Source organism: Curcuma longa, chromosome 5 (genome assembly GCF_044706935.1).
Source record: "Curcuma longa cultivar G26 ecotype Majalengka, Jawa Barat chromosome 5, ITB_CL_G26_1.1, whole genome shotgun sequence".
Classification (NCBI taxonomy): Eukaryota; Viridiplantae; Streptophyta; class Magnoliopsida; order Zingiberales; family Zingiberaceae; genus Curcuma; species Curcuma longa.
The window spans coordinates 7472617-7497921 of record NC_133865.1 but is presented as its reverse complement, the minus strand read 5'-3'; the positions used below and the strand labels follow the sequence as shown (position 1 = coordinate 7497921).

At 36.7% G+C, this 25305-nt stretch overlaps 2 protein-coding genes and 1 pseudogene across 2 annotated transcripts; 1 reads left to right on the top strand and 2 right to left on the bottom strand.

Moving 5' to 3' along the window:
- Positions 1 to 1242: 1242 nt before the first annotated feature.
- LOC141829163 (myosin-17-like) lies at positions 1243 to 20495 on the bottom strand. Its single transcript, XM_074716580.1, has 39 exons — positions 20327 to 20495; positions 19239 to 19367; positions 17528 to 17671; positions 17289 to 17434; positions 17059 to 17215; positions 16914 to 16972; positions 16561 to 16720; positions 16288 to 16437; positions 15989 to 16125; positions 15756 to 15902; positions 15564 to 15665; positions 15414 to 15471; positions 15241 to 15342; positions 12241 to 12278; positions 11931 to 12057; positions 11681 to 11851; positions 9959 to 10090; positions 9751 to 9860; positions 9576 to 9636; positions 7247 to 7424; positions 6701 to 6906; positions 6466 to 6585; positions 5594 to 5692; positions 5218 to 5439; positions 4798 to 4937; positions 4501 to 4618; positions 4370 to 4420; positions 4204 to 4284; positions 3927 to 4097; positions 3611 to 3754; positions 3317 to 3523; positions 3054 to 3194; positions 2900 to 2970; positions 2697 to 2796; positions 2576 to 2632; positions 2411 to 2467; positions 2247 to 2327; positions 1744 to 1826; positions 1243 to 1671 (listed from the first exon to the last, which is right to left on the bottom strand). Exons 1-39 carry the CDS (start codon positions 20327 to 20329, stop codon positions 1557 to 1559), a joined length of 4575 nt encoding a protein of 1524 aa, XP_074572681.1. The 5' UTR covers positions 20330 to 20495; the 3' UTR covers positions 1243 to 1556.
- Positions 20496 to 20752: 257 nt separating this feature from the next.
- LOC141828823 (pentatricopeptide repeat-containing protein At5g08510-like) lies at positions 20753 to 22822 on the top strand (annotated as a pseudogene).
- A 316-nt stretch (positions 22823 to 23138) lies between these two features.
- Positions 23139 to 24954, bottom strand: LOC141830059 (tryptophan aminotransferase-related protein 4-like; the record flags this gene model as incomplete). Its single annotated transcript, XM_074717538.1, has 4 exons — positions 23139 to 23486; positions 23569 to 23852; positions 24050 to 24508; positions 24587 to 24954. Coding segments are annotated over 4 exons (1320 nt in total), but the record flags the coding sequence as incomplete, so codon positions are not given.
- Positions 24955 to 25305: the final 351 nt, after the last annotated feature.

Below are 25305 nucleotides of genomic sequence, written 5' to 3'. Positions count from 1 at the left end.
TTACATGTTAAAGACCGTTTTAATCGCTGCCACATTTCGCGAAATCTCCATCCCTCTCCGAATCCTTCGCCTCCGCCTCTTCCTCTTCCTCTTCCTCCTGCTCCTCAAACCCTAATCCTCCTACCTCAACCAGCTCCGATCGATTTCTTCCATGGAGATCTATTGACACTCAGAGGTAATCGATCATCTTCACCTCCGATCCCCACTTCTGGACCTTTACCGATCGGTTTCTCGATCTCGGTAGGGTTCCTTTCGATTGTCCGCGATGGTGGTCGGCGACAACAACTCCTCCTCCGCCGACGGGGAGCAGATCGCTCAACCGGATCCTCAGCCGGTGACTGATGTCGCTCAAGTGAGCCCGGAGTTGGTGGCCTGTGGGGCAATTGAAGGACACCGGGGACACTAGCCTCCTGGAGGGCCCCATTGAGTTGCCGACGCCTCTCTCCGCCGTCAAGCAGGAGCCTTACAACCTCCCTTCGCTTTACGAGTGGACCACCTGCGACATGGACGACGACCGGACCTGCGCCGAGGTGTACAACCTCCTCGGCAACAACTACGTGGAGGATGACGAGAACATGTTCCGCTTCAACTAACTATTCCAAGGAGTTCGTTCCTCCAGTGGGCTCTTCTCCCTCCTGGCTACTTCAAGACCTGGCACATCGGCGTCCGCGTGAAGGCTAGCAAAAAGCTCGTCGCTTTCATCACCGGTGTGCCTGCCAGGATCCGGGTGCGAGATGAGGTGGTCCGGATGATTAAAAATATTAAATATTCAAATTTTTAATATTTTATTTTTAAAATATTAAAAATTTTAATTTTTAAAAAATTTAAAAATTGTAAATTTAAATTATAATTTAAATTGATTTTAAAATTTTTTAAATTTAATTTGTAATTTAAATAGATCAACCTATTAATTCATTAAATTTTTTATTTTAATTTTAAAATAAATAAATAAACTTTTTCAATCCACGAAGTCAAAGCATCGCATATCAATTCACGTGAATCACGAACTTCGAAGGACTAATTCATTTGAATTCATTTTAAAATAAATTAATAAAATTTTAATTTAATCTGTCTAAATTACTTAGTAGGACATATCAATTCAATAGATTTAATTCAATTTGACGACTATAACTCCTATCAGTTAACTGTTATATTCAATTATGAAAATACATCTTCATTGACTTCATTAGTTGGGGTGTTGACCTTGAAACAACTCTAATCGCAAATACGCTGACCCAAGAATTAGATAAAAGAACAAAAGAAGTCAACAGCACTTTCCTTGCTCGAGCTGTAATTTACATATACAATAGGTGAAATTTGCCAAACGACTGAACTACATGAAGAATCTGTGGAATGAATAATCAACTTCGTTCAGTGAATCCTCAATAGCAGTTCAAAGTCGACGGCCAGAAGAAATAGACCTCAAACGTGGACAAAATTTTTTCAACAAAAATGAAAGCACATTAATACTTGATGATACGGTTGGAATGGAACGATGTCGTATTCACATGAAGGCAGAAGGCAGTGGATGAACATGAGGGCAACGGTTGCTACTTTCATTGTGCCAGAAATGCGAAGCCGGAATTTTGACGAATGAAAGGCGGTGGATCGATATCTGCGATATCTATTTCTGTCATCGACTTTGAGATATCATCGACCGAAAATGGAATGCTGCATCAAAGGAGAATGTAAATATGGTTTGTAGTAACTAAAATGTGGAACAGCAGAAATGATTAGGCTTACCTGGAGTCATCATCTAACAAGAAAGAATTACTGGAAGAACTATTCGAGTCCTGGGTCATCATAACTCTCATACTTGAAATGATCTGTAAAATACAAAGTTAACTCTACCTTCATCTGATAAAAGGCCTAATGTGTGATAGAACTGTTTGAATCATTAGCAAAATAAGGTATATACCATCAGTCTTTCACTCAATTAGATGATTGTCCTAAAGGCAAGCTATGGGATGAAAGATTTGGCATAGGACTACATTTATTCCCACCTGTCTTCCCCATTGGTTGGTTATAGCTTCAGTCGACTAGCACTAGAAAGACTTTCATATCCTTATAGCTTCAGTCGACTATTTGCCCCTGCACTATCTTAATAGGTACCATCTTTAACTATTCTAATATGTCAATATGAAATTTATGTATGTTAAAAACTAAATCATGTTTATATATAGTATCTATTCAGAAAAGTTAACAGATCACAACTTGAGAACATATCGAGCTAAGCAAAATCAAACCTCTGATGAAACACTGCGTGTGCCATATTTGTCATCCCAGTACATAGTACTGATTCTGTATAACTGTTGTATGCTAAGAACCTGAAAACCAAATTAGACCACAAAAAGTTCATTACAGAGAATCCAAATGACTGAAACTTTGAATATTTATGAGTGGTCTCAACTGGGCATAAATCTTGAGTTATCTCCTTCAGTGCCTTCTTTGGTTTCTGATGTAAAACCTATACCACAAGATAATTTAAATAAATCACTCAAAGAGAAGTTACTAAATAACAAGTATAGTTATTCGATATGCTTTTGCATGTGTGGTTTGCCAAAAGATAATTTACCAGGAATCCAACAGCCTGCCTAATATGCTTCAACTCATCCCAAGAAGAACCTGCATACTGCAAGAAAAGTAATATTTTAGCTTAAAGAAATTTGAATGACTTTTACGAGAACGTGGATCACCTCTTCAGTTGCATCACTGCACCAACGTTCTAATTCAGCAAGTCCTGCTTTAACATATTCCCCATTGCTAAACGAGCAGCACTCGCGCCTCAGAAGAAGACTACAAAATTGGAAACATATATTGGCATATCTTCTTGCAGAAGGATTATGACCAAACTGAAAAGTTTAAAGCAAGGAACTACATACTGGAATCTACTATCTACCTGTTGAATAGTTGAACGTTGATGAAAGCAAATATTTGGGTAAACAATTTCCGAACTAGGAATGGAGGGGCCTACACAGACGAACAAGTAAGAATGTTGAATCAAACAATACCGAATGAGTAATATTGATGTGCCAAACTCTACTCCAACTTACATAATTAGCTTTTAGTAGTTTCATGTAGTCTGTTAAACTTTTCACAATACTTTGCCAGTGTCCCATAAGGGCTTGTTGGGCCACCGCGTTTCCTGGTGAACGTGTTCCTTTGATTAAGCTTGCACGGGATGTCCTTGGAGCCTGCATATTTTGCATCATTAGAACATTCCACTCTCGACAACTTGCATAAAGCCAAAAGCTCTGTCAAATTGTTGTAATAGTAAATAGATTTTAAGGACAAAATATTACCCGCCCAACAGTACCTGTATACAAAAGCCAAGGACAGGAGATATCTCTTTCTTTAAGTTGTCCCTTATCATTCCATAAATTTTCTCAAGAAATGCAGTAAGTTGTTGCTTAAAAAGCAAAGCTGGATATTTAGCTTCAACTTGGTGCAAGTCATTTGATCCACCAGCCATGCGACCATTCAGAAAAAGAGGCCCAGCACTCTGAGGGGATGCTCGAATTCCCTCAAAAATTAAATTGAAAATTAAAATAAATCAGTTAAACAAATTTTATTTACGTAAGAAACATGACAAAGCAGTTAACTGGCTTACTTGAGACATCCTTCCAAATGCAGGAACCGTTCTCCGCCTATGAGGAGTAAAACTTCCCATGCCACTTGTTTTCAGTGTGCGTTGTAGAAGCAGCAATAGGGTAGATGTATTGGATAACCAATAAGATAATACACTGATGTTATCCTGAAACATTAACCACAAAAGAGATACTTCATAAGATAGAATTTAATTAGAAACATGTACTGTTTCTCTATTATGGCCGAAGCACAAAGAAGTTAGGAGCTGCATACAACTATCTTGAGCTTGAGGCACCAAAAAACAAATTGACTTAAAGTGCACGGAAAAGATAAGCTACCTCAAGTTTCGAGCCTATTGCTTGGATTATTCGATCAAAAATACTAGTTCTTTCAACTTCAAAAGATCTCCACTCGAGGAGGCATTTATATACAAGACAAGCAGCGACAGGTCTACCCTTGGAGAATCCTAGTTCTTCAGAGATGCACTTAAGAAGCAAGTTCTGACTTTCCTGAAGACAAACAAAAATTTAATAATCGGTTTCCAGATAGGACACAAGGACAGTCTCGGGATAGCAACATCAATATAACATCCTAGAAATTTGATCAAAAATCTACCTGCTGCTTCTCACTCAGTGACTTTTGTGGTTTTTCATCAATTTCAAGAGTCTTGGGATTTGGTAATGCAGGACTCCAATCCTACATAACTCAATGTTAACTCCTTTTATTATCAGATAAAGGTAAGCCACATCTCTCAATGTTGAATGAAGAAAATTTTATTTACCAATGCAAGTTTTGTTTCTCCACGTAGAACATTGTTATTCTCTGGTGTTCTCTGTGACACAAAGTCACAGATAAATGGAGGTCAGATATTAGGAGGTAGAAATCAATATGCACTAAAGTAACAGTATGTACAGGGAAGATAGTTGCTTTTGGATGCATAGTCAATGCTCTGCTAGTTGGCGAAATGGAAAATGCTTGCTGGCGAAGCACTTGATTCTCCGATGCCAGATTTGATACTTCCTCTTCAAGCCTATTTTGGCAGACAGAAGGCAAGTTACTATCTCAATTACAAACAGAGATGTGGTAAAAACTAAGGGAGACACAGCATTCAGATGTTTTACTTCTACTATAAAAAAACACTGATTTCATGTTAGCTTGCTGACGTAAAAAAGGAGAGTATGCCACTACTCATTAAACAAGAAATAGAACCTTCGAATACTATCTTGAAGCTGATTAGCATGTGTTTCAGCATTTTCAACTTTCTTTATGAGTTCATTATTTTTTTCTTGTGCGTCGCTGTAAGCTTTCTTGGCTGCAGCACTTTCCAGCTTTTCTGTTTGCAATAAATCCTATCAAGATAATAAGAGAAGGAAGAAGTTATAAAGTAAACCAGCTTCTAATATTAACAAATTATCAAGTATCTAAAGCATTCATCGTAACAAAATTTACTGATATGCTAATACTGAATTTACAATACCAGAAAGAAAATAACAAGTGTTTCCACAAAAGGTAAATATTTCTCTATTTTAGTCAGTAAATTGCAAAACTTTTCTTATCTTCATCATAATATCTAACATATTCACTTTTTTTCATCCATGATAATACTAGCAGATGAAAATTGGCAATTACCTTCAACTGTTCAACATGAGTTGTCAATGAGTTGATTTTTTCCATGTCTTGAACCAGGATAGTGGTCTCTTTAATAACAGGAGGTGCTTCTTCAATAGCTTTTCGTGCAGCATCACGCTCCCGAGTAAGCATTGACTTGGCCTCTTCAAGTTGTAGTTGCACCTCAGACAACACAGATTGTAACTTGCCCACTTCTTGCACTTTTGACTCTTCCAGATCAGTCTGCGTACTCAAGGTAGCACTATTTCAACTTGTAAATAGGATATATTGCATTCAGAACACAAGCATGCCATATCTATATCTAAGAATGTAAATAGTTGCATCTACCTGAAATCATAAACTCAGTAAACAAATCAACTTAAAAGAGAATAATTACTCTTAGACGTTTCTCCAACTGTAAACGCCAAGTTAACTCCTCAACCCGCTTCTCAAGCTTGTCTTTTGCCTCTTTCAGAGCTCCTGTTTCCCTGGCAGCCTATGGAAGAACCAGCTGTAAGTCAAACTATCTTGACTCCACCACATGAAGCCAACATATCTTTGGTAATAGAAAGGTCAAGTAAACTCTTTTAGGCGAATTTGGTTCGTCAAATCTCATAAAATTTGCAGGAAGATTTTGAGGGAATGTTTGCTTTGTTTGGTTCATGAATTTTCTATCTTCGATTTTCAGATTTTGAGGAATCTCACATGCTAGTGGAATCACACGTCCAGAAACATGGAATCACAAATAAATAGCTAGTAATCCTATACACTTCACCACTTGTGGAGGTGCATTATTCCTTTAGACAAATTTTCATCTCCTTTTATATACAGAAACATATATATACTATATTATATGATTTAAGTAATTTAAATATTACTAGTGATATACCATGCATAGAGCTTAATGAGAGAGAGATGCATTTACTATATTATATGCATAGAGCTTAATGGAGCCAACATTTTCTGTATGTTGGCTCTCACTATTTTATCTTTTCAAATTATGTTGTTGAAATAAAAAATAATCAAATGAAAATTTGAAGTTATCATGCAACAAAGGGATATCAAAAATTAAAAAGATCACTGTCACATTCCTATAAATGCATTTATCGAATCAAACATATTATACGATGTAAACAAAACATGTTATTCTCATGGCAATTTAAGATACCACTAACCAAACTCCCGTTATGGTTTTAATCAGTATACATTCTCAACAGAAAATTTTCATAAAGAACCAGAGTGAACAATAGTAAGATTTAGAAACCATACCATTTTTAGTTTTCTCAGCTCTCTTCTAGCAAGCCTTTGTCTCCATGCACATTGGCAGGTAAGTGTTGCCTTCTGCAATCTCTTGTAATATAAATAGTCTCTATGACTCCGCCAACAAGACTACAGTTGGAAAAAAATAGCATAATACTAGATTAGCAACTCAGTACATACAAAACAATATTACCCTTAAGCACTATAATTAAAAGAATAAACACTCTGGAAGAGAAAAAGGTACCTGAATGCAGATTGCTGCTTTAGTTTGTTTTTTTAACCTAAACACGGTGCGAGCAGACATTGCCCTTAAGCCTGTTTGCAATGTAACTGCTGAAGTTTTAAGAGTTAAATATGATTTTCTTGCAATGTAACAACGGTGATTTTTCTGAATGTTGAGTGCTGCTGCTTCACGCCTCATTCGCTCAAACAACTTACAAGCCAACCATCCTACATTTACAAAAACAAATAATACTTCATTTACAAAGAAGTATGCCTGATGGGACATGTCAGTGTATTCTGACCAAGGTTTTGCGCAATTGCCGAGTTTTTAACTGTGTATATAAGATACTGCTTGTGTTGGTAGAAACTGATCAAAACATGGCCTATACATGGTTGAACTTAGAAGAAATGCAGATGAGAAGCATTAAAAGTCAATGCACGTTGACAATTAATAAAATGGAGCAATGGACTTAGACATGCAGAAAACTATATAAACAAAAGAACATTCACTTAACATGAGTCTCCAGTATAAACTAAGCAGCACAGATAACTCCAAATAAGCTTATACCTCTACAGAAAGTTTGCAATTGAATAGTTGCTTCCCGTAGCACAAGGAATTCTTTGCGAGCAATATATGTCCGAGTTTGTCTCTGTATGGTTCTGGCTGCTCTTCCTAATACTTCCGCCCTTCGAGCATCCAGTTCAGCCATCTGGCCGGCTCTCAAAAACACCTTGCTCTTGCCTAGCTGCCAAGGTAAACCATATGTTTAGTTTAGGATTTATGATAACAGTTAAATAATAATGTAGGGAATTTTTGCATGAAAGTAAATATAGAGAATGTGCATAACTAAGATTGTTTATCTCAATTATTTGGAGTCAAGCACATGGATCTTATACCTCCTTGAGCTTATGCAATGCTATAGCACTAGCAATATTCAAATCAATTAATCATCTTTCATTGCACTAACTAGAGTGTTCTTTATTCCACCTCTATCCCTTATACCTTCATGGCATCATAATTTAGCCTCACGTGAGAAATTGTAATGGAGAGGATTTATAAGCTTAGATAGATAAGCAACTACTGACTTGGCTTAAGAATTTTGGACAAATGGTTGGACCCAACACATTAGTGGCAGATTGTACCATGATTTTATAAAGTTTTTCTTTTAGCTAAGGCATAAGATAATCACAGAAAACTCTAGAAAAAACATCACCTTCTCAATGAAGAACTCATTATCCTAACAATATTAACTCTTTTTTCATAAATATTTCTTCTTGTTAACTAATAGTTTCTATGCAAGGCTATGTAAACAAACCTATGATGTTGATAAGAACAGATCCACAATTTGGAGCCAAAAATTGAAACATCACTAAGTTTTTATAAGCATAACAAATTTAAACTACAAATTATTGAATTTTTTATCCCTTTGAAATTTTATTCATTCGGGAAAGAGAGCTTTAGTGTGATTGGTTATCTGATATCCAATCAAATGAATTCTCTCCAGACAAATTGAAGAATTTTATACAAGTGCTATTGATAAATGATAAACATTTATTCATTTATCAATGTTTTTTAATTGATCATTGATTTAAGTAATTTATTAAATTTCACAATGGCAATAAATAATATTATATACATAAAAATAATATATATATATATATATATATATATATATATATATAATGTTATATATATATGTGGTTTGAAATTTTATTACATGTCAGTCAGCAAGAGTGAAACATTTGGTTTTGTTACCGAGAGATGTGGACCAGCTCGAAACACTTCTACTTACCTTCCATGAGGATGCTAATGCATCTAAGCCACCCACTATGGCAGTTAAATCGGCGCAAGGTCAATAATGACTCTAAGCAAGATCCACAAGGCTTTCGCAAGGCAACGAGAGCATCCAAGTGAGTCTACCGATGTTATAAGGTCCCAAACTTGGGTCAGATCCAACGACAAGGGCTTTGTACCTATGCGGCGAGGGATTTATAGCTTTAAGGAGAGAGGGCTTTGCAATAAGGATTTAGCAACTTTGCAACTTCACAACAAGGGCTTGGCAACCTCACAACTTCACAATGATGGTTTTATGTCTTCGCAACTTCATGATGAGGATTTCTTAACAAGGTCTTAATGAGGCAGTGAATGCTTCATAAATGACTCAACGTTTTGTTCCTTCTCCCTTCTCCTCTCTACTAGACTTCCGTGGTGTCTCTCTCATTGTCACCACAACATCTTGAAACAGAACAAGTATTCTTCCTCCTTTCCTTCCCCTTCTCAGCCACTTGTTGTGTTTGACACACCTCACCAACACTCAGTATGCCCGACATGTCTTGAGCCAACCGAGGATCGGCCTGCTCAGATTGAGATTTCAAAGCTTGTATAATCGATTAAACTAATGTATTTAATAATAATGAGTTTTGGAAGATAATTCAGTAAACAGTATACTAATTTTAGATAATGCACTTCAGAGTAAAGTGTTTTTCCCATAAATGCATTTTTGAAATGCAAATGCATTGTCAAACATATCTAACTTTTAACAAAACTTCAATCTTCATCAATTGGACCAGAACCGAATGAGATCTCAAATTAAATAACTCAAAAAAAAAGATAAAAATGAACAAAATAAATGAAAAAGATATTTGAAGCACAAGTGTTAGCCAAGTATCGTATCATATCATTATACAAAACATTATTCACCATGCATCATTTGACCATACTTGCTCTATAGCTAAATGCATGATGTTTTAAAAGTTTGGGGCACTTACTACAAAGTGTCATCTTTTATCTATATATCCACTAAGGATGGTATTCCAAATGACAAATCAAAAGCAGCTCTAGGATAGGAGAAGTGATCAAGAAAAAGAATTAATGCACTTGTAAAAATTGAACTTACTTGGTAACCTTTCAATCCCATTTTATCCAAAATCTTTCGACAGGCAATCTTATCATCATAACTATTAAGAAAATTAAAAGACCAAAGCAGTCATATCAAATTAAGTAGATTATAACGAGCTTTACTAATCAATATAAAGCACACTGACATATTTCAGATGGATCAAACAACATACTTCTCTTCCATGAATTCTGGTGCAAGAAGAGCAAATCGATGGAAAAAATCATAATATGTTCTTCGGGTAGGATAACCAGCACAGCTTATCCTGATTGCTTCAAGAACTCCCTATAATTATAAAGAAAATAAAAGAAATTTTCAAAAGCTGATGTCAAGCACAAAAACTATAGTAATGAGAGACAGGTTGCATTAAGTTAGGATCGTACTCCACATCGCAATTGCTGGATAACATTGAAGTTCTCAAAGATAGTAGGCTTGAGAACATTATTTGGCTTCACACACCTAATATAATGTGGTTGCATAGAGCTCAAAATTTCCATCAGAGCTTGAAGTTGTAACTGAGATTTACCCACAGAACAAACAAGTTGAAAACTAGTTAAATCTTTGTAAATGGGCACCAATATACATCACATATCAAAAATCATTATATCAGCATGCGCTGATCATAACATATTTTGGTTAACAATGGAGATCTATATAATCATACACAACAGGTATGAAAATATCAAGATGACCCAAGCATTTGAACAACTTATATCCGAACAAGTAGTTCTATTAGCAGTTCATCATTCAGAAGTTTGCTCAAATAAAGTACCAGATAAACATCTACACAGAATTACACTCCACATCCATATTATTCATACAAAGGGTGGAGAATCTATCACTATTACAAAAAGAAACCAATATAGCTGATTAATGGGAAAATTATATGGGTTTTCTTTCTCTAGGTAGTCCCCTTTACATTTATATTCATTATTCTAACTTTAGATTATGCAGGCACCTTAGGATACACGGTATTTACAATTAGGTTCTTAGCACTCTTGCTCAAGATTGTTTTTCTTTCTCTGGCTCGCACGTTGAGTACCATCGGCTCACAGCATGAGATGCTTATAAAGGTAGCAAAGCACTAACTTCGGTAGTAAATGTCCTTGGCTCTCACAATGGTCATCATATAGAAGGCCACACATGGATATGAGGGTATTAGTTGCTTGTGGCACACAACAAGCAGAGATGTTTTGTTTTATGTGAGAAAGATGCAAGTTGTGTGCAAGGGAGAAGGAAATTGTGAGCTAAGAATCTTTGCACCCTAGAGATCCACACAAGGAATTGCTCTCAAATAGAAAAGATTGACACCAGAAGTTGCAATATGGAGATGTTTACTTTCCCTGTGTCGTGACCAACTGCAGTTTCTCGATTTACCTCCTCACAGATGGTCGTGGGACCGACCGTGTGGGGCCGCTAAGGTGGCAGATTCCACCTTTTGCAGAAGAGATGTTTACTTTCGTATCATGGATTCACAGTGGTTGTGATAGTTACAGTTAATGGGTAAATTATAAGAGTTTTCCTTTCCCTAAGTAATTCCCTCTACCTTGTATGTATATCCATTATTGGAATTTTATACTTTGATCCTAGAATATATGATATTTATGATTAGATACCTGATATAGCCCAACGATACAGGTATGCAAATTTTATAATGTGACCGGATACATGTGATGCAAATGTCTTTTTTAGAATGGAAAGCAAAATAATAATAATAATAAATTGAAAAAATGATCTTGTTCCTTCCCCAAATGTATTGATGAGCTTTGGAAATTAAATCATATTTCATTCAATGCAGTGGAATCGAGGAAGAAACATATGGAAATGGAGAAAGAAAATTAGTGGCACACAGTGTTAACTCTGAAAACAAAGATAAATGCCAATCAGACCAGCAATAATTTTAACATAAAATAAATACTGTTGAGCAAAGAAGCTACCTATGCAAATTTTATTCTAGAATTTTCAAGCTCAAAAAAACCCTTCTACGAGGCTAATTAAGAAGTTATTCAAAACCCAATGTAAGGCAGATGTAGAGCTAATTAAGGAAAAGTCAGTAGCTCAACTATTTCAGAAAACCAGTGTTAATGATGAGAAAAAAATATTACTTTAAACCGTGATCCAATAGAAGAGAACTTGGATGACTTAGATGTTTCTTCGGGAAGTGGAGGGAATAAACCCGACACAAAGGGACATGTAGAAGCATTGAGTAAATCCTGATGTTCTGCCACCACATAATCTTTGTTTTTGTCTAAGAAATGATTAGCTTGATATGTTACCTATCAAAAGGTAACATAGATGACAATCAATTACCATGTACATTGACATGCAAGTAGGGCATGACAAGATTACAGTTACCTCGCCTGCATAATGGCAGATTGTAAAATCTGTACGAGAAAGCTTTGGTTTGACAAATCTCTTGTCGCTTTTAAATGTCTGATACAACTTCTGGGCAAATGTCTCATGTGTAGACTTGGGAAACATACTGTCTCATGTACCATTTAAAAGAAAATCTAGGTCAGTCACAAGCTCACAAAAGTAAGATGTCATAAAAAGACAAGTGAACTATCACACTATTCTTTGTTCTTTTCTTTTGAAGAAGTACCAACATAATCAATTAATCAGTAAAGGCAAAGCGTCAAAAACTAGTCAGAGTCTAGATGCATACCAAGCTTCATCGAGAAGGGCAATGATACCACCAGGTTTCTGAAGAAAACAAGAAAACTTATCACCAGAATGATCGAAAGCAAGTCCAGGTAGAGGTGAAAGGTCAATCATTCACTAATATGGAAAGTAAGAATATCAGGTAATTTTCTCAAGGAAGAGGATGGTAAAACACCTAATCACTTTAGAAGTTTCCCATTTTTTTACATATGATCACTGGAAAACAAAGATTTAATGGCAGACTGAAACCAATGTATCATTTGAAATTAGGCCCTAATAAGATTGAAAAGCAAGCCCAAAGTCAAAGAATAAGTAACGTGTACCATTTGTCTTGTTTTGGCATGTTGCAAATTCAAATTAACACACTGGAAGGCCATCATATGCACAACAAATTGCTCAGAGACAAGACTGATTAGTGACTATATCAACTTTACAACTCTTGCAGTCATACTCACAGTTTCACCATAAAGCATGGTTATTGCAGTTACTAATAAAACCCAAGCTATTGGGATAGTTTCTTTGATTTAACTGTGTAACAATGCATCATTCGTTATATCATTGTAATTAAACAAATTTAAATTATAAAAATAAAAGCTATTATTGGTCGATCCTAATGGATTCATGTTGACTGAATTTATTTGTCATCACATAAAAGTTTGACAACCTTGCATATAAACATTACTATGAAAACTACCCATGTTGGTTTCAAGCCCATGTGGAAAACTATTGTGTCCTATCATAATTTAATAGCCAGCATAAAATAGTATACCGACCCGTATCAGCATGCACCTAACTGCATTTTCACAGTTAGGTGGTCGATTGTAAGTACATCAGGAGCATTCAACATCTGGATAATTTGATATGCAAAAGGGTGGATTAGTAGGTCATTCTGAAGAAAGCTGACAACGATACCAGTATATGATGAAAAATAGGAACATGTTCTTGCATGTGTCTGGGCCAATAAGGGTAAAGAAGATAGTCCATGGTTATAGCAACTTAGGATATAGGAATATTCCAAGAGAAAGGATTAAATATGGCAGATGCAATGATTAGGGGAAAAAATAAACATAATCTCCTTAACAAAAACAAAAATATATAGGGAAGAGGATGACACAGCTTCATATACTAAAAAAGTTAAAGCTATAAAAAGAGAATACATGATGCGGTTGAAGTTAAGAGAATTAGAGATAAAATTATAATTTTACAATTGGTTTTAGTAAAATAGATACTCTATAAAGTTTATACTTCTGAATTAAAATAATACTCTATAAAATTATAATATTAAATTGGTTCGTAATAAACTTCTGACTTCAATTTTATACTTGAAGGAGAATTAGATAGGATGTAAACAAGCATATAGGAAATACATAGGTATGCAAACATGCATTGAATTTGAGAAGGAAAAAAAGAATAGCATGATTTTGGATAGTAGAGGTTTCAAAGAAGAATGTTATAAAGATTGACTGATCTGCAGAAATCATAGCTGGCAAAATTAATTAGTGCCAGTACAGATCACCCAAGTTGGATCGCTATCAGCAATGGCCTATCTGATATTTTCTGAGAAATCGGCATATCATAAAAATTTGGAGAGAAGTTTAGAAAAAACTAAACATTAAAAAAATAATTAGAAATTAATTAAATCTTATAAGGAAATTGATGAAATCCATTAAAATTTGATCAAATCGAGAGTCGAAGTGGATTAAATTCAGTTAAAACTTGACAAATTTAGCCTTCCCTTTCATCCTAACTTTGTTCTTAGAGAACTTACACAACTAGTGAGTCCTCATCACTTTCTTAAATTGTTTAACTTTATCACATCTCGAGATTCACCATGATATCAAGAATAACTCACTCAACCTTATCATCACTTGTTAGATTCAATGTGACACCATCTTTCTCTCACTCATTATCAATTAAGTGAGATTATTGTGAACATCTTCCTTCAAGTAAACACCAATTTAAATGTAGTTAGAAACCTAATTAAACCATAAAGATTGAATATTAACACATAAAAAATGTATTAGTAATTAATTTTATTGAGTAATCTAAATTTATAAGTATGATTTTATTATTTACTAATTTAATATAACAAATGACATTATTTGTATATTACACTATTAATAATCAAATATATATAAATAAGTATTTTTTTGTTAACATTTTAGAACATCTATATAATTAATTTTGTCATATCTTTTCTATTTTTTTATTTTTTTTCCACCGATTCCAATTCCACCTACTCTCCAATTCTCCTGATCTGATTCAACCAACACTTGAATTTTTTTAACTATTTGATCCCGATTTTAATAACTATAGTAGAAATGAGAACATACTACAAATAAGATAGCACAGAGCATAGCAAAGTGATTTAAAAGATGATATTATTAGCGATAGTCTCACATAGAGTTCACTGGTGGATTAAAAATCCATATAGTTAACCTTAAATAGTTGGGAGTAACATGTCATATTGTTGGTGTTAGCATAAAAGCAATACTAAAAAAATTTCATTATATGGTAAGAAATTGATCATATGCCAATTACAGATGATGATTAAAATATCAGTTATATCCAGGCCATTATTACTTTATAAAAGCTAGAACTAGATAGCCCAGAGAAGGCCTGAAATCAATTTGGGTTGAGATTGAACAAAAATACAAGTCTAATGCCAACTTGAACTCAAATTGGAATTTATACATTTACAACACATTAACTTTGACCGTATTTATAAGATATGTTCAAGTTTTAACATATAGGAGATTTATTTTGTAATCTAAATTTGTATTTGTGATGATTTTGTGGCAATGCTTTTGTTATGTTTCTAAGATAATAAAGCTTAATGGATGACCTTTAATCATGACACATATAACTTGATTTGGATAAAAAATTTAGTCCTGAAGTGATCTCAACCTCAAGCTTTGCTTAGATATCAGTAAATAGGCACAAGTCAGAACAAAAGCCCTTCAATGATCATCTACAATGCCAATCATGTTAACTTTTCATGTACCTTCTCAATCAAGTCCAGAACATCTTGGTTATCAATAAATTCAATGTAGCTCCAGTTAATTTCCTCCTTGGTATACTCCTCTTGCTCCATTTTGAAAACATGCTGTACAAATCATTATAGAACAAATCACACCACTCAAGGATCTCCAAGGTATCAAGAAGTTTTGAGTAAACCTGATTGAAATGTTGTTGCAGTTTTTCATTTGTAAAATTGATGCAGAACTGTTCAAAACTGTCACAAGCGAAGTGCATGAACGAGCAATATCAGCTTCGTTGTTGTTGATACTTCCGATAATTAAAAACAGTGTTTCTGTGATGGCTTACCTATTACATTTGAAACTCTCAAAACCATAAATATCAAGTACCCCAATCAAATGTTTTGAATCTGGGTCCTGTCCAATTGATACATTGATTTTTTCTACCAACCTGTAACATATCAATCCAGAGTTAAATCATATCTCAGCTCAATAGAAAATTTACAGCAGAATATCAGCAGACAACAGAAGTTATCATTACCAATCAAATAAGCGGGAATAAATGGTTTTTGCTAGCCCGTCTCTGCTAACAATTGCAGAAGCAGGATCAAGAGTTCTGGTAATAATTTCTTCAGGTGTCACCATGACACGTTTAATCAAAGCATTTTCTAGACCTTGGGCATCACACCTGCCATAAGCATATTATAGCAGAATCTAAACATGTTATTAGTTAAAAGAATACCAGCGACTATGCAAATAAGAATTATGGCATACATCAGGAGTTGAGCTGTCATGTTTAGATGGAATCTTGATTTCTCATCCTTGATAACAGATGAATCTATCTCTGGTCCCTTTGCAAAATCAACATTACCGAGATGGAGTATAGCAGCAACAACCCTGAAGATTGCCTCCTAAAACAATCACCAAAGTTCCTCATTGATGTGTACAAAATCCTTAACATTGTCGACTAAAAAACAAGGGAAACCTTGAGAATTGTCTCTTTAGTAAAAAAATAGTGAACAAAAAAAATTCCAAACAATTAAAATTCCTCAAGATTGACAATATTTATATACCTGTTCTTGCTCACTTATTCCAACTATATCCATAGCCCTTCTAATGGCAATATACTCTTCGACATCATCAACACCGTCCAATTTAACACATTTGGACTGATTTAGATAGTGGAATGAGTTTGGGCTTCCCAAGTTATACTTTTTGATATCCTGTCAAAATTATTAACATTCCATGTATACAAAAAATAACTTCAGCAGAAAAGAGGGACTGGCCAAAAAAGGCAAGGTTCTAATAGCATTACATTGATGAGTTCAGAACCATAGAGAACATACCTCATGAGGAGCAGCACATAGAAGGTAAAAGCAGTGATAGTTTCTCTCAGGATCATTAATTTGGCAGACACGAGATCTTTCAAGCAAGTAGGTTCTAATAGCAGCACCAGATATTCTCCCATTTTTGTCAAATTGGATCTCAACAAACTTACCAAAACGGCTTATTGTAATGTCACAGAGAAATAAACTCAATTAGCTAGATGGATATAATATACAAATCTAAACTGCAAAGAAGAAATTACTTCCGGCAAAAGATGATATGGTGGTGCAACAGATGCTAGATATTTTTGGAAAAAAAAAATCATAATCTGACATTGGAGTAAGTAAATATAAAGAAAATATACAAGTCTTACCTAGAGTTGTTGTTCCGAACAGTTTTTGCATTCCCAAAAGCCTCGAGAACTGGATTGGACTAACAAAAATAATCGAGGACCACTCAATTTGGATATTCATTTATTCTCTCTAGAAAGAGACAGTAAATTGTTTTAATTGTCTTACCTCCAAAACTTGTTGTTCGACAGTCCGTCCTTCAATTGCTGACCGTCCACCTAAATATGCCAGATATCTCATAAGCAGTTTTGTTGTTTCAGTTTTACCAGCACCACTTTCACCACTGACCAAGATGGAGTTACTTTTTCCTTCATTAATCATTGCCCTGTTTCCTTATCATAAAGAACAAGTCAGAAAACGGAAAAGTAATCGTACCTTAGAAGTAGAACTAAAATAACCTATAAGCAACATCAGCAACAGCAAAAACATGGGGGCTCAGCTCCCCAAATGTTGCTCCTTTGTATTGTTCCATCATATGGGTGTCATATAGATGCGGCAACCTTTGAAATGGGTTCACTGCAATCAGGATATTACCAGTGTATGTCTGTAAAGTTCAGACAATGTGGAGTTATGAAGAACTCTAATATTCCATTTCTCTGTTGGGAAGCATTTACCATGTATCAAAGAAGTAGCTTACATAGATTTCGTTAAGCTCATAGCGTGTGGCCAGGTTTTGCAAAACCCCAGGTTCATGCAGATATGATAATTTTGTCATGTCATCTACTCCTCCGGGTGGAGCTTCTGTATCTTTAGGAAATACCTTCGAGATATTTGCCACAACCTTGGTGCAAATATTGAGTGCATCATTAGAAGAAAATTAACAACCAACTTCTATTTCTACCCTGAATATCAAAGATAATATCCATACCAATTGCCAATCAATTGGAGAATTTGAGCATAAACTAATAACAACAAATCACGTGTGAAATTAAAGCACAGTGTTTAACTTGTCCAATTTTAGAAAAGACAAACCTTTATGAACCCTCTCACACCATTGAACAACAACCACTAAGTTTCTGATTCCACCATCTAAAACTAATATGTGGACTTTTAGAAATGAGAAGTCAATCAGATTCAGACTCAAAGAAATCATCAGTGGGCTGTGAGATGTTGATGTGGATGTTTACCCATTCTAAATAGGATAGACGCACTTATAAAGAAAATCAATCCACGAAAAATAACCAGTTCCAGATATAAAATAATATGTTACTTTCAGAAAATCAAAAAGATTATCTAAAATAACTCATATCTTTAACAAATTTCGTCATTATTGCAGTGAAATGTCTCCCCTTGTGCAAGATATAATATCAATTTCATGATATAGCAAAGTTGAATTGCATCAGTGTACTCACCTTCAACTTTGCTCCAGTTATCCTATCTCTCAAACTGAAGTATTGTTCTTTATTTCATCATCAATTTCCTCTATCTCACATCTATCCTTTTTCTATTGGGCGCATGATTTAGTGTAAATTTGTTTCTCTCTCTCTTCCAACACCATCTCATTTTCCGATTTTGAAGTAGATATTAGACTTAGTCTTTCATTCTTCTGATATCTTCCCTCTATTAACAAGGTGTGTTCACTTCAAAATTTTTTGCAAGTTTCATGATTTTAGAAAAATAAAATAAAAAGAAAAAAAACTTTTTGATGTTACTGTATGATGAAAATAAAATCATAGAAGACGTTTGATTTTCACAAAAATAAGAAAAACATATTAAAAAAATCGAAAATAAAAATCAAGAGCTGTTGGAAACATTCTCTCTTTCATATGCTACAGTGTATATTCAATTGTCACCAATTTCACTTTTGATTAGAAAATCAAAAATAATTAAGTCACTCACTCTCTTTGACCATCCTCCTTTTCTCTTTTCTTGGACTGAATGTGAGAAAATTAATAATTCCATATTTTCCTTTGAGATTCTTGGACTGAAGGGGAGCCTTGGCGTAACAGTAAAGTTGTTGTCATGTGACCTTATGGTCACGGGTTCGAGTCGCAAAAATAGCCTCTTACAATGAAGGTAAGATTGCGTACAATAGACCCAATGTGATTCAACTCTTTCCCAGAACTCTGCATTGGCGGGAGCTTCATACACCAAGCTGCCTTTTTTTTTATTCTTGTTGCCACCCTAGTATTAAGTAAAAAAAATGGACATACAAAGACATGTAATAGATACCCTACATTTTTAACCATATGGCCTTACCTAAACATTTCTCTATAACTTAACCATTGAGCAACAAACAATAAATTGTAAAGATGCAGTGATAAAAGATTTTAGGAAGTAAAAAAGGTAGAAAAATTAAACATTTGGAAAATTATAGTGATACTTGGTCAATTCTTTGTGCAACATACCGTTTTTCCATTAGTTGTGCGCACATGGACCTGATGACGACTAATCTGAAATACCTCACCATCAATCCAAGCCACACCTGGATCTTCAATCCACACATGAGAACCTACAATAATATTGTCTGGGCTTGCCTGTAAACAAGTAGGTTAAAATCATGAAATATAATAAAAAGAAAAGAACTGTTAAAAATAGCAAAGTTCTACTTCAAGCAAGGATTTACTTCGTACAGCACAGAAATCTAGAGGAAGCCAACAGAAGGGGAATTTTCTTCCAGGGACATCCCATCGTACCTATCCAAGCCAACAGCTATCATAGGGATACCTCAAGTAACAAGTTCCAACACCCTAATAACCAGGTACTTGCCACTTGGGAGATAGTGACTTTCACTCAACTCATTTACTCGGACAGAATTGAAAGGAAGCATTGTGCTTATTAGACTTAAGGTTCTTTCCATCCAATTCCTACTTATTTGAAAAAGGGAAAATGGAGGAACTAGAAGGACGTAAGTATGCTCCTCCTTACCTTGAGTACGCAGCAGATCTCATTTCATATTTCTCAAATTTATCCCTTTTCTTCTCGCTTCCGTCACAGTAACCAGAGAATTGAGATACAAAGAAGGAAACACAGTCCGATTATTCATCGATCAGAATGAATTGATAAGGCAGGACAAAGCCTATGTGACGAAGAAAACTGAAAAAGATTGGCGATTCAATACCATCAGTTTCAAAAATTCCAAATTCGGAACTTTAGTAATCCGAATATAGAACTTTAGTCCCCTCGAACTTCCTCATTTACCTTAACACTCTGAACGTGCAATCCTTAAGCCGACAAGTTCTTACCCATAAGAAGCAAAGAAACAAAAGGAAAGAACATAACAGGCGCGTTTTTCTTGCACTAAATCACAATATTCAACATGACTTAGTGTGACGATGTAAATCCAGAATTTACCGGCCCGCTTATTCAACAACCGGTACGAACCAAAGATGCCCTACCCGCCATCCCGATTTACCGAAAGAACAGCCGAAGTAGCGCGAACAAAAGGACCGAACTGGACATCGAAAAACTAGAAAGGAGGTCAGCGATTCAGTACCATGAATCATCCGCCCGGGATCAGCCCTAATTCTTTCAATATTGTCCCTCTCCTCCTTGTCCTCTTCCTTCACCTTCTTCCTGCAGGCGTATGACTAGGGCCTGAGGAGGCGACGGAGCTGGGACGGCATCAGAATCGACCCGAGGGCTCGGGGTTTTCGCGGAAGCAAACGCAGTCGTAGCTCGCAAATGTTGGACGGGAGAGAGAGAATGGGTGAAGAAGACATTTGATCGCCGAAATTACTTAAATACCCCTCCTTCATAGAAGCAGTTGCTGCTGCGCCCTCGCAGTTTGAAATTGAACCGAGTTAAATTAAGTTTGTTATAATACTGTTTTTGGTAATTTCAAAATTAGGGGGAGCAAATTGAGAAAACTTAGCGGCGTGATATTTCTGTTTTTGGTCATTTTCAAACTTGGAGAGGCTCCATGTCAAAAGAGCACGCCGTCTCCCTCCGGCGTTATGGGAAGCGTGGTCTCGCGCTCCGGCGGACCTTGCGAGATCGCACGCCGCCTGCTACCCAGAAGCAACGCCTCTTGGTCCATCACGGTCTCTCAGACGAAGGCGATCACCGCGCACGGCAAGTCCCGTGACGTCGACAAGGCCTTGGAGCTGTTCGACCAAATGCCCCACAGAAACCTGGTCGCGTACAACGCGATGCTCTCCGTCCTTATCGATTCCGGACGATTGGATTACTCCTTGGAATTCTTCTCCAGAATGCCTCGCAAGAATGCCAGGTCGTACACGTCGATGATCAGCGGGATGGGGAGGTCAGGTCGCCTCAGGGAAGCGCGACGGCTGTTCGATTCGATTCCTTCACGCCACCGCAATGTGTTCGCTTGGACAGCCATGATCTGTTGCTACGCTCAGAACGATGAGCCTGTCCAAGCCGTGAAGCTGTTCACGGACTCCTACGGCGACTTCTCCAAGTCGAAAGTGGCACCCAATTCTCATACTTTTAGCCTTCTGCTCAAGTCTTGTGCTTCCTTGAAATCTCTCGTATCTGTGAGGCAGTTCCACTGTTTGATAGTGAAGATTTTGGACTTGGAAGCGAAATGTTGCATCTTTGTTCAGAATGCTTTGGTGGATGCATATGCGAAATTGGGCTGCTTGATCGATGCAGAGCATGTCTTTGGCAGGATGAAGTGGAAGGATTTGGCTTCATGGAACATCATGATGGACTGTTACACCCACAACTTGTTAATACATCAAGCTTTTGAGATCTTCAACTCGATGAAAGAGAAGGATACCCTTTCATGGAACATTATGATGTCTGGTTTACTTGAATCTCATCGTGGATTAGAAGTTCCAAATCTATTCCTTTCTTTGTCAAGATTATACCCGGAGAGTAAGCCCAATTCTTCAACGTGCAGCATAGTCTTATCTGCATGTGCTACTCATGCAATGCTCGAATTTGGAAGGCAGATACATTCTTGCGTTTACAAAATCAGTCTATACCCATATAATACTTTTGTTTCCAACGCCTTGGTCACCATGTATGCCAACTGCGGACTGATGAGAGAAATGGAGGAAGTGTTTGATGAATTGCCGAACAAAGATGTGGTTTCATGGAACTCAGTGATACAAGGTTTTGGGCAAAATGGGGATGCTCGAAAAGCCCTGAATTTGGCAAAGAAGGCATTAGATTCTGGTTTGTTTAATGCGAACACCTTTACTGCTATATTCACCAGTTGCAGCCATGGTGGCTTGGTTATTGAAGGGTTGGATTATTTTAACTCAATGAGGAGGAAATACGGCATAGAACCAAGTTTGGATCATTATGTTTGTGTAGTAGATTTGCTGGGAAGAGCTGGCATGGTGAAGGAAGCTAATGATCTGTTGGGAAGCATGCCTTTTCCAGCAAATTCTGTTGCATGGTCAACTCTTCTTAATGCATGTTCACTGCATGGGAGCGTAGACATAGGCAGAGTTGCAGCACGAAAACTGCAGATGCTGGAGCCTGGAAGTGCAAAGAGCTACTTAGCACTGGCATCTGCTTATAACAGAACAGGAAATGAAAGGGCTTCAAAGAAACTTCTCGATACGATAGTAGAAAATCATATAGTAAAGGAACATGGATCAAGTTGGGTTATCAAAATGTAGTAGAATCTGTCATAGAATTGAACTGACATCCTGTGTCTGCTGGCATACAGTTCTTGGGGAAGCAGCAGAAGACTTACCTCAGCTCTGTTTACTATGGAAACATACAGAAGATTTACCATTGTACATGTTTCAAGGAATACAGAATGTATTTGTTGCTACACAAAAGAAATTCATCTTACAAGGACTAAAAGGAGAATTGAGGTTAAGAACTGTGGTTTGGAGACCCATCTCTTCTCAATGTGCTGGAACAATTACTTGATGAAAAATAAAGATGTCGATTATTGGAATATTTGTTTGGCTTCTGCATGTCTGAGGAGATTCAATAGGAGGCTTTGGGAGACCTGAAGCTGGTATTCAGAGTTGAAAAGGTATGCAGAATTTGTACTTACACAAACCTGAAGTTTGGGTTTTCAAGGAAAATCAGGTTCATCTTTTGGTAGTTATGATGTTCCTTCAGAAGAAATTTTTCATTAGAGTTCCATTTGGCATGATGAATGTTTTGTTTCCTACAAAACAATTCACTAATCTACATCAAATAACCATGTTATGTTTTCTGTTGTCAGCATGTAGTAATTCTTAAAAACAATAAAATGTACATCAGAATTATCTAGATTGTTATGTTCGCTATCGATTTTCTTCAGCATATAGTAATTCTTAACAATGGAAAATAAAATGTCATTTTCATGACTTATCTACATAATTCCATGAACATTTGAAGAATGCAAAGTTTTGCTTTAGCATTTACTTATTCCATCAAACAAACTATAGTTCAAAAGGTAATTAAGTTCAAGTTTTAGCTTAAAACAATACATGTACACAAACTTGAATTTTATTCTGATTTTCTCTAGCATCATGAGGAGGAAATCCATTCCTTAGAGACCATAGCTTCCATTCTCATCATGAGCAAATCAAAGTGGTCATTTGCCATGCAGAGGTTTAGGCGAGTGTAGCGGTTATCTCCTTCAAACAACTTACCAGAACCCGATACAATGCCGAATTTCCTAAGAACAGCTTGACAGTCCTTATCTTCATCCATCTCACACTTCAACCAAGCATAAGCTGCATTTTAAGAGTGTCATAAACTCCAAGTTGCTTCAGTAATCCTTGTTACGAGGACATGAAACTGCATTGTATCAGTTACCTGGAGTAGGATCTCGGACCTTTTTGAAATAGCTACAATAGTTAGGAGAGAATGGACGAAGCGAGAAACGTTCAGAAGTTGCGACGAGCTTATGCAATTGGTTCCACCTTGCCTTCAGAGAACTGTAACCAAATTTGAAGATGTCTCCTCCTCCTTTCTCCGATATCATCACTTTGATTAGCTTTAGGACTCTTAGTTGGGTTTCAGGAGAAACAACCATGGCATTCGAAGACATATATTCTGCAGCTCTCTGGTATATTTTCTCATCTTTTATTGCTGCCCACCTGCATAGAAAGTGAAAGCACAGCACAAAAACCAGTTTATGTCATTGGATTTCTACTTACAGTTTATTTGCATGTCTGTGGATTTCTTTGAATCAGTTAATTTGCTGTTGCAAAGAAGTTCTACTAGTTCTTCATTTTTGTGATTACTAAAAAACAAGAAAACATTTACCAGCGATCGGGTGAAGACGTGAACCTACCAGAATCCAATGCCGGCGTGGCCCGTGATCTTGGAGATGCTAAACAGCATAATGCCTTCATCTGCCGGCGCCGCAATCGGGTAATAATGAGGCCAATAGTAAGAACGGTCAAAGATCACCGGCGATCTACCATCGCCTTCTTTCACTAGTGCCCCATCTCGAGCATTTGGCGAAGTAACATGCTCGACAACATTTGGTGGAGTTGAGTTGTCGTCGTTGGCAGAGACAGCGTGAGCCAGGGCATCGAGGAGCTCCGCCGGCCGAGAACCGAAGACGATGAACTTTCCGTCGGTCATTGCATTGGAAGCCGCTTTGTGAAGGAGATGAATGTGTCTCTCTATCTCGCCGGAGATGATCCTGTGGCTGTTTCTGGAATTCATGGAATGCCATCCCGGCAGCACCACTGAGCTTGCAGCTGCGTGCTGCTTCCAAAATGGCTCCAGGAAGAGAGAATCCTCTCTGTGGAAATAGTGAATTCCTAAATATTCATCGACTTTCAATGATTGATTAAATTAGAAAAATTCACGATTAAATTACCCGTCGGCGTCGACGGCGCAGTCGAGCACCGGCCAGGAGCAGTCGTCGCCAGCGTAACAGGCTTCGCATTCGCATACCGGGGTTTCACCGCGGAGAACGAAGGCGCGTCCGTGGCCGGAGCATCCGGTGGCGGCGGCGGCGGTCTCGGCCTCCGTGGCGGCGTAGCGGGCCCAGCCGGGGGCCGGCTGGTGGAAGGAGAGGAACAGGTAGCTGGCGAAGAAAACGTTGAGGAACAAGGAGAAGAACAGTGGGAGGAGGAGCTTCAGGCCCGGACGGCGACGCCTGGGGCCGCCGCCGGCGCTGGGCTGTGACTCGGCCGCTGCCACGGCGATCGAACTGGAAGCCATCGTCAACTTCAGATGTTTGCTTGAGTTCAATTAATTACTTGGTCTTTTGTTTCATTACGCAAAATTTTGATCCGTGAGAATATTCCACGTAAGAATATTCCTTTTTTCTAGTTTTATTTTTTATATAAATATTTCACATAAAACTCCTATTTACAAATATTCTCAATTTTAATATGAAGATTCTGTAAATTAGACATACCAACTTTTAAATGTCTTAAATTTATTTGCTAATCTTAAAAATTAATTTTAAATTAGACATAAAAAACTGACTCATAAATGTTTAATATTTAATTGTAAGATATGAGCTTACACGTGGCAGCAGAAGAAATAATAATGCTTTTTAATAATAATAATAATGAAACCGGTTTTATT

Bases quoted from the DNA above. Each gene is read 5' to 3' on its own strand.
- LOC141829163 (XM_074716580.1), bottom strand. The intron at 5,440-5,593 runs GTAATTATTCTC...TTGAGTACGCAG, and splicing joins AGTTGGAGAAACGTCTAAGA to ACTGATCTGGAAGAGTCAAA. The intron at 4,938-5,217 runs GTAATTGCCAAT...TTATCTTGATAG, and splicing joins CTCATGTTGAACAGTTGAAG to GATTTATTGCAAACAGAAAA.